Raw genomic sequence first — 15,021 nt, forward strand, 5'->3', positions numbered from 1 at the left:
CCGCCCAAGATGAGCCCACCTTCCTTGTGGAATGGGCTTTTATTGATTTAGGCTGCGGTAATCCTACCGCAGAATGCGCCAGCTGAATAGTGCTACAAATCCAGCGCGCAATAGACTGCTTAGAAGCAGGAGCACCCAGCTTGTTGGGTGCATACAGGATAAACAGCGAGTCAGTTTTTCTGACTCCAGCCGTCCTGGAAACATAAATTTTCAGGGCCCTGACTACGTCCAGCAACTTGGAATCCTCCAAGTCCCTAGTAGCCGCAGGCACCACAATAGGTTGGTTCAAGTGAAAAGCTGAGACCACCTTCGGGAGAAACTGAGGACGAGTCCTCAATTCTGCCCTATCCATCTGGAAAATCAGATAAGGGCTTTTACAAGACAAAGCCGCCAATTCTGAAACCCGCTTGGCCGAAGCCAGGGCCAACAGTATGACCACTTTCCACGTGAGATATTTTAATTCCACAGTCTTAAGTGGTTCGAACCAATGTGATTTCAGGAATGCCAAAACCACATTGAGATCCCAAGGTGCCACTGGGGGCACAAAAGGAGGCTGAATATGCAGAACTCATTTGACAAAAGTCTGAACTTCAGGCAGTGAAGCCAGTTCTCTCTGGAAGAAAATTGACAGAGCCGAAATCTGGACCTTGATGGACCCCAATTTGAGGCCCAACGTCACCCCTGCTTGCAGGAAGTGTAGGAATCGACCCAGTTGAAATTCCTCCTTCGGGGCCTTCATGGCCTCACACCAAGCAACATATTTCCGCCAAATGCGGTAATAATGTCTTGCGGTGACATCCTTCCTGGCTTTGATCAGGGTAGGGATGACTTCCTCCGGAATACCCTTTTCCTTTAGGATCCGGTGTTCAACCGCCATGCCGTCAAACGCAGCCGCGGTAAGTCTTGGAACAGACAGGGTCCCTGCTGCAGCAAGTCTTGTCTGAGCGGCAGAGGCCAAGGGTCCTCTGCCAGCATCTCTTGAAGTTCCGGGTACCAAGCTCTTCTTGGCCAATCCGGAACCATGAGTATGGTTTTCACTCCTCGCATTCTTATTATTCTCAGTACCTTGGGTATGAGAGGTAGAGGAGGAAACACATAAACCGACCGGTACACCCACGGTGTCACTAGAGCGTCCACAGCGATCGCCTGAGGGTCCCTTGACCTGGCGCAATATCTTTTCAACTTTTTGTTGAGGCGGGACGCCATCATGTCCACCCGTGGTCATTCCCAACGGTTTACCCGCATTTGGAAAACTTCTGGAAGAAGTCCCCATTCTCCCGGGTGTAGGTCGCCCATCGGAGAATCCTTGTGGCTTCTGCCATCGCCATCCTGCTTCTTGTGCCGCCCTGTCTGTTTACATGGGCGAACGCCGTGATGTTGTCTGATTGGATCAGTACCGGCTGGTTCTGAAGCAGGGGCCTTGCTTGACTTAGGGCATTGTAAATGGCCCTTAGCTCCAGAATATTTATGTGAAGCGAGAACTCCTTGGAAATTTCTTCCCTGTGTGACTGCACCCCAGCCCCGAAGGCTGGCCTCCGTGGTCACCAGGACCCAGTCCTGTATTCCGAATCTGCGGCCCTCTAGTAGATGAGCCCTCTGCAGCCACCACAGCAGCGACACCCTGTTTCTTGCCGACAGGGTTATCCGCTGTTGTATCTGTAGATGGGACCCGGACCATTTGTCCCACTGGAACGTCCTTGCGTGGAACCTTCCGAATGGAATTATGCTTCGTACGAAGCTACCATTTTTTCCAGGACTCGTGTGCTTCCACTGGAAGAAACACTCTTTTCTGGTCTGTGTCCAGAATCATTCCCAGGAACAGAAGACGTGTCGTCGGGACCAGCTGTGACTTTGGAATATTGAGAATCCAGTCGTGCTGTTGTAGCACTTCCCGAGAGAGTGCTACCCCCACTACCAACTGTTCTTTGGACCTCGCCTTTATCAGGAGATCGTCCAAGTACGGGATAATAAAAACTTCCTTCTTGCGAAGGAGTATCATCATTTCGGCCATTACCTTGGTAAAGACCTTTGGTGCCGTGGACAACTCCAACGGCAGCGTCTGGAACTGATAGTGACAGTCCTGTACCACACATCTGAGGTACTCCTGGTGAGGAGGGTAAATGGGGACATGCAGGTACGCATCCTTGATGTCCAGGGAGACCCTGTAATCCCCCTCGTCCAGGCTCGTAATAACCGCCCTGAGCGATTCCATCTTGAACTTGAATCTTCTGATATAAAAGTTCAAGTATTTTAATTTTAAGATGGGTCTCACCGAAGCGTTCTGTTTCGGTACCACAACCATTGTGGAATAGTAACCCCTTCCTTGCTGAAGGAGGGGCACCTTGACAATCACTTGTTGTGATTATAGTGTTGAATAGCCACCAACACCGCCTCCCTGGCAGAGGGAGGTGCCGGTAAGGCAGATTTTAGGAAACGGCGGGGGGAAGAACGTCTCGAACTCCAGCCTGACCCCTGAGATACTACTTGAAGGACCCAGGGATCCATGTGAGAGAGCCCACTGGGCGCTGAAATTTCTGAGACGGGCCCCCACCGTACCCGGGTCCGCCTGAGCAGCCCCAGCGTCATGCTGTGGACTTACCGGACGCAGGGAGGACTTCTGCTCTTGGGAACTAGCTGTGTGCTGCAGCTTTTTCCACTACCTTTGCCTCTCGGCAGAAAGGATGAGCCTCTAGCCCTCTTGCTTTTCTGGGGCCGAAAGGACTGTACTTGATGATACAGTGCTTTCTTTTGTTGTGGGGTAGCCTGTGGCAAAAAAGTCGATTTCCCAGCAGTAGCTGTGGAAACGAGGTCTGAAAGACCATCCCCAAACAGTTTTACCCCCTTATAGGGCAAAACTTCCATGTGCTGATTCGAGTCAGCATCGCCTGACCATTGCCGAGTCCATAACCCCCGTCTGGCGGCAATGGACCTAGCGCTTACTTTTGATGCCAGCCGGCAAATATCCCTCTGTGCATCACGCATGTATAAGACCACGTCTTTTATATGCTCTATTGTCAGCAAAATATTGTCCCTATCCATAGTTATTTTCCGACAGGGAATCTGACCACGCAGCGGGAGCACTGCACATCCATGCCGAAGCAATGGCTGGTCGCAATATAATGCCCGAGTGTGTGACTATATCTTTCAGGGTAACCCCCTGCTTTTTATCAGCAGGTTCCTTCAGGGCGGCCGTATCCGGAGACGGTAGTGCCACCTTTTCTGATAAGCGTGTAAGCGCTGTATCTACCCTATGGGGTGTTTCCCAACGTGACCTATCCTCTGGCGGGAAAGGGTACGCTGCCAATAACCGTTTAGAAATTATCAATTTCTTACCGGGGGAAGACCACGCTTCCTCACACACCTCATTTAATTTCTCAGATGCAGGAAAAACTACTGGTAGTTTTCTCTCACCAAACATAATACCCTTTTATGTGGTACCTGGGGTATTATCATAAATGTGTAATACATTTTTCATTGCCTCAATCATGTAACGGGTGGACCTATTTGGAGGGTACACTAGTCTCATCGTCGTCGACACTGGAGTCGGTATCCGTGTCGACATGTTTTTGCCATCTGAGGTAGCGGGCGTTTTTAGAGCCCTCCATGACATTTGAGACGCTGGAACAGGCACAAGCTGAGTAGCCGGCTGTTCTGTGTCGTCGACCTTTTGTGTAAGGAGTTGACACTTTCACGTAATCCTTCCATAAGTCCAACCACACCGGTGTCGATCCCGCAGGGGGTTACATCACATTTAAAGGCATTCGCTCCGCCTCCACATCATTATCCTCCTCATACATGTCGACACAGCCGTACCGACACACAGCACACACACAGGGAATGCTCTGACAGAGGACAGGACCCCACAAAGCCCTTTGGGGAGACAGAGGGAGAGTATGCCAGCACACACCAGGGCGCTATATATCACAGGGATATCACATATAAAGAGTGTTTTCCCTTATAGCTGCCTATATATATTGTATACTGCGCCTAAATTGTGCCCCCCCTCTCTTTTTAACCCTTTCTGTAGTGTATTGACTGCAGGGGAGAGCCAGGGAGCTTCCCTCCAACGGAGCTGCGAGGGAAAAATGGCGCCAGTGTGCTGAAGGAGATAGCTCCGCCCCTTTTTCGCTGACTTTCTCCCGCATTTTTATGGATTCTGGCAGGGGTTAAAAAGCACCTATATAGCCTCTGGGGCTATATATGGTGCCAGTTTGCCAGCCAAGGTGTCAGTATTGCTGCTCAGGGCGCCCCCCCCCAGCGCCCTGCACCCATCAGTGACCGCAGTGTGTGGTGTGCATGAGGAGCAATGGCGCACAGCTGCAGTGCTGTGCGCTACCTTGGAGAAGACAGAAGTCTTCAGCCGCCGATTTTCCGGACCACCTTCTTGCTTCTGGCTCTGTAAGGGGGACGGCGGCGCGGCTCCGGGAACGGACGACGAGGTCGGGTCCTGTGTTCGATCCCTCTGGAGCTAATGGTGTCCAGTAGCCTAAGAAGCCCAAGCTACCACCACTTAGGTAGGTTCGCTTCTTCTCCCCTTAGTCCCTCGATGCAGTGAGCCTGTTGCCAGCAGGTCTCACTGAAAATAAAAAACCTAACAAACACTTTCTTCCTAGGAGCTCAGGAGAGCCCCTAGTGTGCATCCAGCTCAGCCGGGCACAGAAATCTAACTGAGGCTTGGAGGAGGGTCATAGGGGGAGGAGCCAGTGCACACCAGATAGTCCTAAATCTTTCTTTAGAGTGCCCAGTCTCCTGCGGAGCCCGTCTATTCCCCATGGTCCATACGGAGTCCCCAGCATCCACTAGGACGTCAGAAAAAAGGTTTAGCCATTTATTTTTATATTTTTTACAACCCTGCCTGGACGTGACGATATGGCCCCTACAGAGCCCTGTTCTCAACATCGAATCTATCTGGGTCTACATGAAGAGACAGCAGGATTTGAGCAAGCCTACATCCATAGAAGATCTGTTGTTAGTTCTCCAAGATGTTTGGAACAACATCCCTGCTGAGTTCTTTAAAAAACTGTGCAAGTGTACCTAGATGAATGCTGTTTTGAAAGCAAAGGGTGGTCACAGCAAATATTGGTTTGCTTTCTCTTCTGTTCATTCACTTTGCATTTTCTTCTTGATTGATAAAAATAAACTATTAACACTTCTATTTTGTAAGGAATTCTCACTTTATAGCATTTTACCACCCCTGCCTAAAACTTTTGCACAGTACTGTATATCTATATATTTATTGTATTATGATCTTGAATAGGCTTATACATGTGAATATTTTTATGCCTCTGACTTCATTGTGAGCCTCTTGTCACTTTGTCTATGTGGTTACACCCAGTGTTTTAGTACTGTTTACCCCCTACTGTTAATGGCTAGAGAATACTGGCACTATATAACGGTTAATGATTCTCAGCAAAAATCATCTTCCAAATTCAAACATAAATATCAATGAATTGTAGGTTAAAATATCAGTGACCACAATATTTGAAGAGTATACGACAAAGAAAAATATAGAAATGTACACATTTAAATGATATAGACATGAATTGCAGCTTTCAGAAAAGCAGTGTTATGAACCAGAAAATGACAATTGCAGACAGCAGCCATACTATGGGGGTAATTCTGAGTTGATCGCAGCAGCAAGTTTGTTAGCAATTGGGCAAAACCATGTGCACTGCAGGGGAGGCAGATATAACATGTGCAGAGAGAGTTAGATTTGGGTGGATTATTTTGTTTCTGTGCAGGGTAAATACTGTCCGCTTTATTTTTACACTGCAATTTAGATTTCAGATTGAACACACCACACCCAAATCTAACTCTCTCTGCACATGTTATATCTGCCCCCCCCCTGCAGTGCACATGGTTTTGCCCAACTGCTAACAAAAATCCTGCTGAGATCAACTGAGAATTACCCCCTATATACATACTGCAACTCAATTCACTTAAACACTATAATTTCCCATTACCAGTAACCCTCCCTTTTTAATTCACTGTTCATTCACCAATCTCCCCATTATTCATCTCTAGTCTGCCCTACAATCACATGGAATTCTTCTCCCCTGTAATTTATCTGTTCCACGCCACCCCAGTATTTCATTCTCCTAGTGACAGCTACACCATTGCTGAGCATCACTGTACGGCTGTGAGCTAACACATGAGGATTGGAAAGCTACGGCAGACTGCATGCAAGAAAAGGTTATTCCCCGCCGTATGACAATTCATGGAAGAACAAACTGGGCTTAACCTGCAATTGCAGCCACAGGGATACGGCAGGCTGTTATTCTATTGCTAGTCGTATGATATATAAAATAATTGCATTATGAGCGGTGCACAGGGAGAGGGAATTCTTCTATCATTTGTGTTTAAAAAACATCCAACTGAAAACTCCGGCACGTGGGGCTGTTTTTGCTTTATGGTGCAAAGCAACAAGGATAGCAATCTGCAAGTTTTCGCAATCAGCTATGCATTTTAACTAAAAATGATTGGTGGGTGGTCATTGAAAACTAAGCGAAAACCACCAACACTTTGCACTTACAGACTATCATACATTAGCATCTGATGTTAACAATCTAACATTAAGAAATGCAGAATAAATAAGCAATCCTTTGCAGCTAATTGAGATGGAACTACTGGTGCATCAGTGGTGAGAGCACCACGGCTGGATGTACCAGGGTAAAAACATGCAGGTTGGGAACGAGCAGCAGGCTGAACAGTGAAGATGAGGGATAGGGGATGAGCCGGTTAGGGGAAAGCAGCTGCTCAGTGATTAGTACACGGTTCATGCTGACAAAGGAGCGGTAGGGAGATGCCGGGAAGGACAGGAATGAGCCTGGAGATGATGGATGCTATGCAGACAGCAGGTGCAGGATGAACCCAGAGAGGGAGAGAATGATGCAAGCCAGGAATACTGGACGTAGAGCTGGAGGGACGTAGCAGGGAATAAACATTTTATAGATCGATGCTAGAGATGCAGCAGGGAACAAGCCTGGTCATAAATTGATGCTGGGAAAGCACCAGGGAACCAGCCTGGTGATAGAGAGGGATGCTGGGGATGTATCAAGGAATAATCCAGGTTATATAGAGGGATGCAGCAGGGAACAAGACTAATCATATAGAGGGATGCTGGGGATACAGCAAGGGACCAGCTTCGTTATAGATAGGGATGCTGGGGATACGGCAGGGAACCAGCTTGATCATATAGAGAAATGCTGAGGATACAGCAAGGGACCAGCTTCGTTATAGAGATGGATGCTGAGGATACAGCAAGGGACCAGCTTCGTTATAGATAGGGATGCTGGGGATACGGCAGGGAACCAGCTTGATCATATAGAGGGATGCTGAGGATACAGCAAGGGACCAGCTTCGTTATAGAGATGGATGCTGAGGATACAGCAGGGAACCAGCTTCGTTATAGATAGGGATGCTGGAGATACAGCAAGGGAACAGCTTGATCATATAGAGGGATGCTGAGGATACAGCAGGGAACCAGCTTCGTTATAGAGATGGATGCTGAGGATACAGCAGGGAACCGGCTTCGTTATAGAGAGGGAGGCTGGGGATACAGCAAGGGACCAGCTTCGTTATAGAGGGATGCTGAGGATACAGCAGGGAACCAGCTTCGTTATAGAGTGGGATGCTGGGGATACAGCAGGGAACCAGCTTTGTTATAGAGGGATGCTGGGGATACGGCAGGGAACCAGCTTTGTTATAGAGAGGGAGGCTGGGGATACAGCAAGGGACCAGCTTGGTTATAGAGATGGATGCTGGGGATGCAGCAAGGAATCTTGCAGGGTATATAGTGGGATGAAGCAGGGTACCCGGCTAGTCATACAGAGGGATGCTGGGGATATAGCAGGGTCTAGCTTAATCACAGTGGGGGATGCAGCAAGGAACCAGCACGGTAATATGAGGATGTAGCAGTGAATCAGCCTGATCATACATAAGGATGCACGGTGGGATGTAGCAGAGAACCAGAAGCGGGGGGATGCCAGACAAGCAGCATAGGTGGGATGCCGGACAAGCAGCGGGGATCAGCCCGGTGATACAGGGGAGGATGCCGCCGGCTCCGGGCGCTCTCACCCTTCTTGAACTCCTCCAGCACGGCGTCCAGGCGGGTGTCATTGAAGACGCAGTGCAGCGGGCGGTGGTAGAAGCGGGTGACGGTCTGCAGCGGCGTGCAGTCGTCCGGGTCCACGAAGGCCAAGTCCTTGACGAAGAGGATGTCGACGATGTTGGCCCGGTCGTCGCCCTCGTAGACGGGGATGCGGGTGTAGCCGCTGCGCAGGATCTCGGAGACGGTGGCGAAGTCCAGCACGGCGTCGGAGCGCAGCATGAAGCAGTCGCCCAGGCCGGTGAGCACGTCCTCCACCACCTTGGTGCGGAGCTCCAGGGCGCCCTGGATAATGTTCAGCTCCTCCTTGAGCAGGTCGTTGTAGGGGTCGGCCGCCCGCAGCATCTCCAGCAGCTTCTCGCGGGTGTAGCAGGTGCTAATCTCCTGGCGTAGCGCCCAGTCCAGCAGGCGGCTGAGCGGGTAGCAGACGGGGAAGGCGGCGGCCATGAGCAGGCGGGTGAGGCAGACGGCGCGGGCGGCCAGGGCCAGGCCGTGGCGGGAGCACACCGAGTAGGGCGCCACCTCGCCGCCCAGGAAGACGCAGCCGGCGCACAGCAGGGCGGCCAGGCCGGGCTCCGCGGGTAGGGAGGCGCACAGCCAGCCGGCCAGGGCGGCGTTTGCCAGCGTGTTGCCCAGCAGCAGCGTGCAGAGCAGGTAGGAGCCGCGGCCCCGCACCGACTGCACCCGCCGCGCTTGCTCCTTCTCCGCCGCCGAGCCGCCGTTCCGCAGCACCCGCAGCTCCACCGGGTCCAGCGAGAGCAGGCTGAGGCGCAGGCCGCTGAACAGGGCCGAGGCGGCGAGCAGCAGCAGCGAGACCAGCGCCCGCAGCCAGGCCGGCGTCCCCTCCGGAGCCTCCCGCACTTCCAGCGCGAACTGCCGCCCGCCGTGGTGCTCCCACTGCCGCCCGTCATAGGCGCACAGGGAGAAGCGCTTCCCCCGCTCCCCCTTCCGCAGCTGCCGGGCCCGCACTTCCACCACCGCCGAGCCGCCGGGGGACGAGGAGGGCTGCAGGGGGCCGAGCACCTCCACCCCCGAGGCCCAGGAGGACTCGTCGTGGCACGGGTCGCCCGCGGCGGCTCCCGGAGGACGCGGCTCCTCGATGAAGACCAGCCGGGGGGCGCCGCCGCCGCTGTCGTTAGAGGGCGGGGGGTGCTGCAGCTGGGCCGGCAGCGGGGGCTGGAAGTACAGGCGCAGGGTGAAGCGGGTCCCCTCGGCCGCCCGCAGCGTGCCGTCCTCCAGGGATACCCGGCCGTTGGCCGTGTCCTCCGGGCGGAGGCCGAGTAGCCGGAGGTACGCGGGCCGGGGAAGGAGCGAGAGCAGGAGGAGGAGCCGGAGGACCGTGCCCGGGACGCACCAACCGCCGCCGGCCATTCCCGAGCCCTCCCAGCTGACAGACTGTGCGAGCTCCGGGTCTGGGGACTCTGACTGCGCGGGGAAGCGGTTGTGGTAGGAGCGCGTGAGGCGCCGGAGCAGCGCCATTGGCCCGAGCGCTGACCACCTGACCAGTGACGCGCCGGGAGGGAAGGGGAGCCGTTATGTAAGAAAAGGCGAAAGGAGGAGGAGGAGGAGGATGCAGTGTGACTGTGAGGTAAAGATGAGGTAAAGTTGTACTATGGCAGTGTTCTAGCTAGTGCTCACCACAAACAGTGTAGGCAAGGCCGGTGCTAGGGTGTTCGGCGCCCCCCTGCAAACTATAAATTTGCGCCCTTCCATATTCCTTTGGCGCGCGCCAGGAAAAGGGGTGTGGTCTCACAAGGGGCATGGCAACACAATAGTACCTCCATTTAAAATTACGCCAAAATGTAGCACAATCTTATTTATCTTATACGTAATGCCCCACCCGTAGTAGTAGCGTCCTTATGCATAATGCCCCCCCAGTAGTATTAGCGTCCTTATACATAATGCCCCCCAGTAGTAGTAGTAGCGTCCTTATACGTAATGCCTCCACCAGTAGTAGTAGCGTCCTTATACGTAGTGCACTCCCAAGTAGTAGTAGCGCCCTTATACATAATGCCCCTTCCAGTAGTAGTAGCGTCCTTACACGTAATGGCCCCCCCAGTAGTAGTAGCATCCTTATACGTAATGTCCCCCAGTAGTAGAAGCATCCTTATACGTAATGCCCCCCAGTAGTAGTAGCGTCCTTATAAGTAGTGCACTCCAAGTAGTAGTAGCGTCCTTATACGTAATGCCCCCCCCCCCAGTAGTAGTAGCGTCCTTACACGTAATGGCCCCCCCAGTAGTAGTAGCATCCTTATACGTAATGCCCCCCAGTAGTAGAAGCATCCTTATACGTAATGCCCCCCAGTAGTAGTAGCGTCCTTATAAGTAGTGCACTCCAAGTAGTAGTAGCGTCCTTATACGTAATGCCCCCCCCAGTAGTAGTAGTAGCGTCCTTACACGTAATGGCCCCCCAGTAGTAGTAACATCCTTATACATAATGCCCCCCAGTAGTAGTAGTATCCTTACAAGTGATGCCCCCCCAGTAGTAGTAGCGTCGTTATACGTAATGCCCCCCTGTAGTTGCGTCCTTATACGTAATGCCCCCCCAGTAGTAGCGTCGTTATACGTAATGCCCCCCCAGTAGTAGTAGCGTCGTTATACGTAATGCCCCCCCTGTAGTTGCGTCCTTATACGTAATGCCCCCCCAGTAGTTGTAGCGTCGTTATACGTAATGCCCCCCATGTAGTTGCGTTCTTATACGTAATACCCCCCCTGTAGTAGCGTCCTTACACGTAATGCACCCCCCCAGTAGTAGCGTCCTTATACATAATGCCCCCCAGTAGTAGTATCGGCCTTATACGTAGTGCACTCCAAGTAGTAGTAGCGTCCTTACATGTAACGCCCCCCCCCCCCCAGTAGTAGTAGTGTCCTTACACGTAATGGCCCCCCAGTAGTAGTAGCGTCCTTACATGTGATGCCCCCCAGTAGTAGTAGCGTCGTTATACGTAATGCCCCCCCTGTAGTAGTAGCGTCCTTACATGTGATGCCCCCCCAGTAGTAGTAGCGTCGTTATACGTAATGCCCCCCCTGTAGTTGCGTCCTTACACGTAATGGCCCCCCAGTAGTAGTAGCGTCCTTATACGTAATGCCCCCCCCAGTAGTAGTAGCGTCCTTACATGTGATGCCCCCCCAGTAGTAGTAGCGTCGTTATACGTAATGCCCCCCCTGTAGTTGCGTCCTTACACGTAATGCACCCCCAGTAGTAGCGTCCATAAAGCACGTGCGCACACACGCAATTCACACATATAGACACACACATACACACCCACCATATACACACACACACACACACACACACACACATTTCTCTGTCACCCTCCACTTACCTAAGCCACTGTCTCCCTCAGTACAGCACTGCAGCAGCCTGGTCCGTGTAGCTCCGCCCCTTCTGTCCCGTTTAGCCCCGCCCATTCCGGTCCGTGTAGCTCCGCCCCCTCCTTTGATATGTACGGAGCCACTGACACACAGGTGAGGGGAGGGGGGGAGTGGGCTTTTCATGCTGCCAGCGCCGCACAGCAGCTGGCGGCAGCAGCAGCAGTGGGGACAGGACGGCGCAGCAGGGAAGGGATGCAAAGCAGGGTGAGCGCCTCTCCCTCCCAGCGCCTCCCTGCACTGCATCCCCTCGCTGAGCGGGTAGCGCCGGGCCTGAGTGTAGTACACACCCAAAGTTGTATTCTTATAGTTTTTTTGTTTGCTCATATAATACATTTCATTTTGTGTGCTTTATGCTCGGTATATAATTCATAGCTTTTATTTATTGACCGTACTAATGATTATCTCCTTTTCAAATGTCTCTCTGGAGGGTGCAAAACATGGTGGACTAACTCATAAAGTAGGCCCGTTTGTAATTGGTTGTTTTTATTGGTTTTGCTTTTGTTATTGGTTTCAGCGTGATCTTTTCAGTAACACTACTAGATTCAAATCAGCAATTAGTTTTAAAGCAAAAACCAAACTGTTTTGGCTTTGAAACTAATTGCCACTTTGCATATATAGCAGTTATCTCACCAGAATCCTGCCCTATAGCGTGTTATTGCCATAGCATAGTCATATGACATTGCATTCATAGCAGCTTGAAGAAACAAAACAAGGGGAAATGGTAATTACTAGAGATGAGCGGGTTCGGTTCTCAGAGAACTGAACCCTACCGGACTTCACCATCTGAGCCCGTATCTGAGTCAGGCTCGGGTTTTCCCGCCTTACTTGGAAACCAGAACAAGGCAAAACGTCACCATCCCGCTGTCCAGCGGTACTGCCTTATACTGTAAATCCAGTGATCCTGCCGTCTGATTGCAGTGATCCTGCCGTATAATTCCAGTGATCCTGCCGCATAATTCCAGTGGTACTGTCCAGTCCAGTTATACTGTCGTATATGTCCAGTGATACTGCTGTATATATGTCCAGCGGTACTGCCGTATATGTCCAGCGGTACTGCCGTATAAATCCAGTGATCCTGCCGTATAATTCCAGTGATCCTGCCGTATAATTGCGGTGATCCTGATAAAATTATTCATCTCTGACATCAGGCATTGTTCCTGTATCTCATAGTTGAAGCTCAGTCACATAGGACCTGGGAGAGTCATTGACAGCCTGCTCCTGCTGCTTTGAATTGGGCATGCTGAATAACCACTAGATACTTGAACCAGACGGAACCTTCATCACATTTTGGAAAGAGCACTGGCAGCGGGGAAAGAATACAGGTAAGTGGCCAAAATTTTATTAAAATGTTTCTCCCTGATGTGCTTGTCTTGAAGGCATTTGTCAAATGCCAAGGCTCTACTTCTGGCTGACTTCTAGTCTTCTATATACAGATGTGTCCTCATACATCCATCCTCAATACGCCATGCAGTGCGAGATGCCTGGCAGGAGTGAGCCACCAGGTCCCGTGCAACTCTGCTAACGTTGGGCATCTTTTTTTTTTTGCAGAAAATGCAAGTCTCCTCTTCTCCTTGTGCGTCCTAGTTGCATTGCGTTGTTGCATCTGATTGGCTAGGTTTTTTTTTGTGGCATAAACTGTGGAACAAAGGGGGCAATCCAGTTAGACGCAAAGGTTGCAGTGTGCCGTTGCAGTGGTGCTTTAACGTCAGCAACGGAACACGATCTCGCACCCTTTGCGATCTCTGCCTGAATTTGCATAAAACTGCTCTGAGCCTATGGGTCTGCAAGCACTTTTGTGCAAAGTTGGACCGTTGTAAAGTGCGGCCGCTGCTGCGATGACTCGCACCCGCGAGTTCATCGCGGCTAATTGGATTGACCCCCAAAGTGTTTCTTTTAAGGGTATTTTTCGCTTTATGGACTGCTGCCACCAGATTAAAGTAGAGATGAGCGGGTTCGGTTCCTCGGAATCCGAACCCCCCTGAACTTCACCCATTTTACACGGTTCCGAGGCATACTCGGATCTTCCCGCCTTGCTCGGTTAACCCGAGCGCGCCCGAACGTCATCATCCCGCTGTCGGATTCTCGCGAGATTCGGATTCTATATAAAGCCGCGCGTCACCGCCATTTTTCACTCGTGCATTGGAAATGATAGTGAGAGGACGTGGCTGGCGTCCTCTCACTTTGTTTCAGGGGGCTGCAGTGCAATATCTTTATTCTGGGGACCAGCAGTATTATAGGAGGAGTACAGTGCAGAGTTTTGCTGACCAGTGACCACCAGTATTATACGTTGTCTGCCTGAAAAACGCTCCATATCTGTGCTCAGTGTGCTGCATATATCTGTGCTCACACTGCTTTATTGTGGGGACTGGGGACCAGCAGTATTATATAGGAGGAGTACAGTGCAGAGTTTTGCTGACCAGTGACCACCAGTATACGTTGTCTGCCTGAAAAACGCTCCATATCTGTGCTCAGTGTGCTGCATATATCTGTGCTCACACTGCTTTATTGTGGGGACTGGGGACCAGCAGTATTATATAGGAGGAGTACAGTGCAGAGTTTTGCTGACCAGTGACCACCAGTATACGTTGTCTGCCTGAAAAACGCTCCATATCTGTGCTCAGTGTGCTGCATATATCTGTGCTCACACTGCTTTATTGTGGGGACTGGGGACCAGCAGTATTATATAGGAGGAGTACAGTGCAGAGTTTTGCTGACCAGTGACCACCAGTATTATACGTTGATCTATTACTGGCATATAATTCCACACATTAAAAAATGGAGAACAAAAATGTGGAGGGTAAAATAGGGAAAGATCAAGATCCACTTCCACCTCGTGCTGAAGCTGCTGCCACTAGTCATGGCCGAGACGATGAAATGCCATCAACGTCGTCTGCCAAGGCCGATGCACAATGTCATAGTAGAGAGCATGTGAAATAAAAAAAAATAAAGCTCAGTAAAATGACCCAAAAATCTAAATCAAAATCGTCTGAGGAGAAGCGTAAACTTGCCAATGTGCCATTTACGACACGGAGTGGCAAGGAACGGCTGAGGCCCTGGCCTATGTTCAAGGCTAGTGGTTCAGCTTCACCTGAGGATGGAAGCACTCATCCTCCTGCTAGAAAACTTAAAAGAGTTAAGATGGCAAAAGCACAGCAAAGAACTGTGCGTTCTTCTAAATCACAAATCCCCAAGGAGAGTCCAATTGTGTCGGTTGCGATGCCTGACCTTCCCAACACTGGACGGGAAGAGGTTGCGCCTTCCACCATTTGCACGCCCCCTGCAATTGCTGGAAGGAGCACCCGCAGTCCAGTTCCTGATAGTCAAATTGAAGATGTCACTGTTGAAGTACACCAGGATGAGGATATGGGTGTTGCTGGCGCTGGGAAAGAAATTGACAAGGAGGATTCTGATGGTGAGGTGGTTTGTTTAAGTCAGGCACCCGGGGAGACACCTGTTGTCCGTGGGACGAATATGGCCATTGACATGCCTGGTCAAATTACAAAAAAAAAATCACCTCTTCGGTGTGGAATTATTTTAAC

General features: G+C 51.1%; 2 protein-coding genes across 6 annotated transcripts in view; one reads left to right on the forward strand and one right to left on the reverse strand.

The window, feature by feature from the left end:
• Positions 1-9,601, reverse strand: part of CNNM1 (cyclin and CBS domain divalent metal cation transport mediator 1) — a 232,253-nt gene extending 222,652 nt beyond the window's left edge. For all 5 annotated transcript variants that reach the window (XR_010244057.1, XM_063962275.1, XM_063962274.1 and 2 more), the window contains exon 1: positions 8,077-9,601. Coding sequence is in view for 4 of the 5 variants with exons in the window: in XM_063962275.1 (XP_063818345.1) it covers positions 8,077-9,586 (1,510 nt within the window). In the remaining variant the exon portion in view is untranslated. The remainder of the gene's footprint in view (positions 1-8,076) is intronic.
• The window catches only part of LOC135056747 (inactive heparanase-2-like), a 487,019-nt gene continuing 481,393 nt past the window's right edge, over positions 9,396-15,021 (forward strand). The window contains exons 1-2 of the transcript XR_010244058.1: positions 9,396-9,706; positions 12,653-12,804. The gene's annotated coding sequence lies outside the window, so the exon portion shown is untranslated. The remainder of the gene's footprint in view (positions 9,707-12,652; positions 12,805-15,021) is intronic.

Source organism: Pseudophryne corroboree, chromosome 3 (genome assembly GCF_028390025.1).
Source record: "Pseudophryne corroboree isolate aPseCor3 chromosome 3, aPseCor3.hap2, whole genome shotgun sequence".
NCBI classification, from domain to species: domain Eukaryota; kingdom Metazoa; phylum Chordata; class Amphibia; order Anura; family Myobatrachidae; genus Pseudophryne; species Pseudophryne corroboree.